General features: G+C 42.0%; 1 protein-coding gene across 1 annotated transcript; it reads left to right on the top strand.

Moving 5' to 3' along the window:
* Window positions 1-4,469, top strand: LOC138600997 (leucine rich adaptor protein 1-like). Its single transcript, XM_069672564.1, has 2 exons — window positions 1-395; window positions 2,949-4,469. The coding sequence occupies exons 1-2, from the start codon at window positions 177-179 to the stop codon at window positions 3,336-3,338; spliced, it is 609 nt and encodes a 202-aa protein (XP_069528665.1). The 5' UTR covers window positions 1-176; the 3' UTR covers window positions 3,339-4,469.
* Window positions 4,470-4,709: the final 240 nt, after the last annotated feature.

Here is a 4,709-nt window from a genome sequence, read left to right as displayed (position 1 = left end):
ATAAAGTTCGGAGGGGGCACGCGCTCGCTGCAACTTTTCACCCTTCTTCGGATAGAGCTCGCGCGCGTCTCCCTAACCAATCACCGGGAATATCTCCGAGCTCGCGCTCTGTAATTTGCTCATCTGCCTGCTTCAAATCATACAGTGAGAACGTGTAATCTTTCTGACAGCACGCAATGGACGAGGACAGCAACGTTTTGCCTGATTTGAAGGATATAGAGACAAAACTGGGTCGGAAAGTCCCGGATAGTCTGGTTCGTACTCTTGTTGGAGGAAAACATAAAGAGCAGCACGAGAAGACGTCAGCGCCGCACTTAGTGGACTGTAAATTGTATAGTAATTCTGCGGACTTGAAAAGACTGGAGAGCAAAATGCTGTTCCTGAAACAAGAAATGGTAAGCAACTTTATCTGTATCTATAATTGAAACCCTGTAAAGGGATTGCACTATAGCTTTAAAATAAGGTGCAACTTGTTAACTATCCATTAATATTACAAAAAAGTCACGTGCGACATGGTTAAATATGAAATGAGGTGACGTAATTGTGTTTAAAGTTATCCGGGTTCCAGCATAATTACAAGCTGGTTCAACATAACTTCCCGTACACTTATCACACTGTACACTTATCTAGAGACATTAAAATAGATAAACACAAGCCAGTTCAGGCATTTCAAGCTCAAATTTTATTCCAGTGAAACCTTTTATGTGTCCTCTTTCTACTGTAATGTTGGCAACCGAGCCTCAACCCACAGGAAATGCCTCTCCTGGATGCAAAATAGGTCTACATATCAACACGTGGTTGTTAAATGCAAAGTCTCAGTCATGGGTGTTGAGTCATTGTCTTTAAAAGCACCGTGAAACCGGTGGTCACTGCTCAGTGATAACCATTCACACCTACAGTCAGCAGGGACCTTTGTTGATGAACCGTCCTAACCTCCCTCTCTTGTTATTCAGACTACTCTTTGAAATCCAATTGTCCCTCTGTAATTGCCCTTTCGCCGTGACTTGATTTTATCTGCTAACACTCAACATTCAATTCTGTTGAAATGCCATGCTTGTTAAACTGCAGCTTTGACAAACCCTGCATTCAAAGTAAGGTCAACGAAGGTATTAAGACTCCTGAGCAGATGGTCTTGTTGACCGAGTTTTGCGGACAGTAGTGGAGCTGAATCATGGCCAGCAGAGCGAGGCTGTGTTGATAGGCTTAGTTTTACCTATAATTTTAGCTGTCTATAATTGGCCTATTCTGTGTGTGTCAATGCAACAACCAACTTACATTGACCTGAATTTCAAGTTTAACAACAGTCCTGCCATAAATTATTGCCTGTTATGAGATTAAAATAAATAATTTTCTTTATAAAACATTTATTAAGTAGAATTCAGAATCTTATTTTGAAATTCTGCCATCTTGCTTCCTTGTTTTTGTGCCACTTGCAGCAGTTTAATCCAGACTGCTCTGTTGTGGTGTGCACAAGTCTGGTTGACACTGGGCTCTCCCCCCCAAAAAAAGGTTAGGGACCAGCTTGTGTTCGCCTGACATGACAAATTAAACTTGCTATTGTAGCTTCAGAAAAAATTATGCAGCCACAACACATTCTGTGATTCGGACCCTTCGGTGTCGTCCTTTTAACATGAGATAGCTGCCTGGGCTAAAGTTCCAATATGGCTCCATCTGCTCAGCTTCCATGTGTGTGTAAAGCTGGTGGTTATGCTCACAAAGCAAACACACCAGCAGCAATACGAGCTAAATGAAGGATGGTAGCTAATCCACTCCGAATACAGCCAGCTGTCTGAAACACTGAGGCCGCCTTGTCTCCCGTCATCTGCCTCAATGCGTTTTGAACCTCGCAGGCTGTCACAGCTGTCCGATCACCATTTTTTATTCTGACTGGGTGCTTTGAATGACTCCATAGGCTGCCCACTTCCACAACCAGTCAATGGCGTGGATTGTAATGGCAGGGAGTGAGCTCAATAGCCATACTGTGTTAAGTAGTCCCATCATTCAGAATCGTGGATGCAAACAGTTTCCGGTGCCACATAGTTAAGTCTCTTTGTTCACAACAAATCTTGGTAGTCTAAATAAAATAGCACGCAGTGTTCCTGCAATGAGAGGACAGAAGAATGCGAACAATAGCTAGGAAGGACAAACTCACAACAAGGATTAGTAAGTAGCTGAATTAGAGCTTTCCTTCATGTCACATGATCTTCATCAGCACAGTGAGATTCTATTATATTCTTTTGTTATTTCTATTGTGTACTTTCAGCATCAGCCCAGGTTTAATCTGACTATGAATATAATGTGGCATGGTCTTAAGCTTGTACTTAATGTACCAGGTGGTGAGATTGTTTCCCAACTGCTGTTTCACAGGTTTTAACCTTTGTTCTAACAGTAGTGAGCGATGATGCACACACTGGTTTTGTGTTGTTTTTGTCATTTAACTGTGCTTCTGATGGTCTACTGCTTTTTGTAGTAGCTGTAATTTAACATTTTCGACGATGTCGGTCACCTTGCTGAGCAGATTGACCCAATTCTTATATTTATTCTGTAAGGCTACATTTAGCAACAACGTATCTTAGCCTAGCTCAGTGGCAATGGCTCTCATACAGCTATTTAGTATCAGTCTTTTCATCTTGGCAAGATGATGACACACAGTTCCCCAAATTTCCAAGTGTTTCTTTAAACACTGGATCATCTTTTAGCAGCGTGACCGGCAGATGGCTGAACACCAATAAGTCCAGTTCTGCTCCAGGTTTCTGCCTCTTAAGACAACGTTTGTCTTTGACACTATTGCCAAGTGCTCGCTCATTGGTAGATTAAGTTGGGTCTCTGAAGTACGATCTAGACCTGCTCTATCGGTAAACCGTCAAGAGATAACCTTTGTTGTTGTTATTTGGTGCTATATGAATAAAGATTGATTGATTGACCCTACTGTCATCTTTCTCTCACAGGCACACCTGCGAGCCATCGACGGGAAGCTGATGCAGCAGCTCATGTCAATCAACGACGGCATCGAGTCCATCCGTTGGATGATAGAAGACAAAGGAGGCGTCGCCAGCCAAGAAGGCAGCCTGACGGGCAGCTTGTACAGCCTATCAGACAGCCAGGATGGAACCTCACTGCGAGGCAGCTTCAACAGCTTGAATGATGGGAACAGCGACGGGTTGGATAGTCTGTCTGTGGGCAGCTACTTAGACACGCTAGCGGAGGACCTCTCGGACAACCCGTCGCCGACAGATCTCGACTGTTTCGTGGAAAAAACAGTCATTGACGGCGAAGCTTTCAGCAAATCGCCTCTGAAACTCAGGGTGGAATCAGACGAATACTACTGCTTTGGATAATAAGAAGCTAAACATGGCGGTTACAGACACTACTGACTTACTTTGACCTTTTAACACAGCTGTAATATTTCCCACATGCTTTACATTTTCTCAGAGTCGCGACAGCACAGATGTTGGCACGACTTCACAAATGACTCACCTTTAACCTGAAACCAGTTTCCTTATGTTGTCGATCAAACACGCCTCATGTCACCATAATTGCAGGTGAAACTTCTTAACAACTTCATGTCTTAATATTGTATGCAGGTCAATTCCATTTAACAGGTGCTTTATTTGGATAAAAGACTATTTATTGTGGAGTTATCCGGTACCTCAGCAGTTTTAAGAGCACACCCAAGCCTAAAGTTAGTACAAATGGGTGTCTTAAAGTAGCAACATTAGCTGAACTGCAACTTTATCTGTAGGGAATTTAACTTTGATTACGTGTTAGGTCAACCATAATAAGCTGATCTAAGTAAAGGAGTGGATAAGGATTTAGCCGCAATTTGGAAAATTGGGCATTTCATGCTGAGTGAGTCAAGAGATTAAACTGTTTAAAGTGGTGAAGTGATACGTTTAAGTGTTACAACAAGTGCAATTTGCCGTCATGCCAAATTCTGAGCGCCGCCTACTGTAAATGTTCAGCTTTGAATTATTTTTACTGACATGTTTTGACTGACGGAAGTTCCTAAGCTAAACCCTGTAAAGTGGAGTTTACATGTACACACGAGAGATTAGTAGCACAGATGCTTGACTGAAAACCAAAGCAATTTGATTGTCTTATAGATAATTTAAGCCTGGGGGGGGGCAGGAGCGTGTGAAGAGCAGATGGGAGATTTGTTGGTGGTGGACATATGTGAAACACATGTTTGCTTTGTGGGCACATTTTAATTCTCTGTTGTCAAAATAAGAGCTTAGCATTGCTGTTTTAGCTTTAAACTGATTTTACATTTGTATTTTTCAAGGCCTCCTGTTTGTTTTTATTGATTGCTGTTTGATTTTTCTCGTGGAAATGAAATAATATATTGTGATTTCCCTCTGCCTCAAATTGTGTACGTTTTTTAATGGACGACGACGCCCGAGTTTTCGAAACAAAAACCAGTTCACAGACCCCATTACAGAATCTTAATGAGATGGAAAGGGAACATTACTGCGGCTTCCTTTTTTGGTAAATTTAACTTACGGCATAATCTCTCAGTAATGAAGTCAGGCTTTGTGGTGCCCTGTGTAATGTAGCATGGAGAATGGCCCTCGTTAATTCTACTCTCTCTCTCTCCATGTCACTTTGCTTACATAAAAACCAAGAAGATGATTCTAAAATCGGATAATTGTTGCTTATTTCGGGCATTTAAAGTTCCCGGGCTATTAGCAGAGGAATGGCATTTGGGATAA

This window comes from Semicossyphus pulcher, unplaced genomic scaffold (assembly GCF_022749685.1).
Source record: "Semicossyphus pulcher isolate SPU_LCO1_2020_fin unplaced genomic scaffold, fSemPul1.0.p SCAF_21, whole genome shotgun sequence".
Taxonomy (NCBI): domain Eukaryota; kingdom Metazoa; phylum Chordata; class Actinopteri; order Labriformes; family Labridae; genus Semicossyphus; species Semicossyphus pulcher.
Note: the sequence above shows the minus strand (reverse complement) of the source record. Positions and strands in the feature narration are given on the sequence as shown.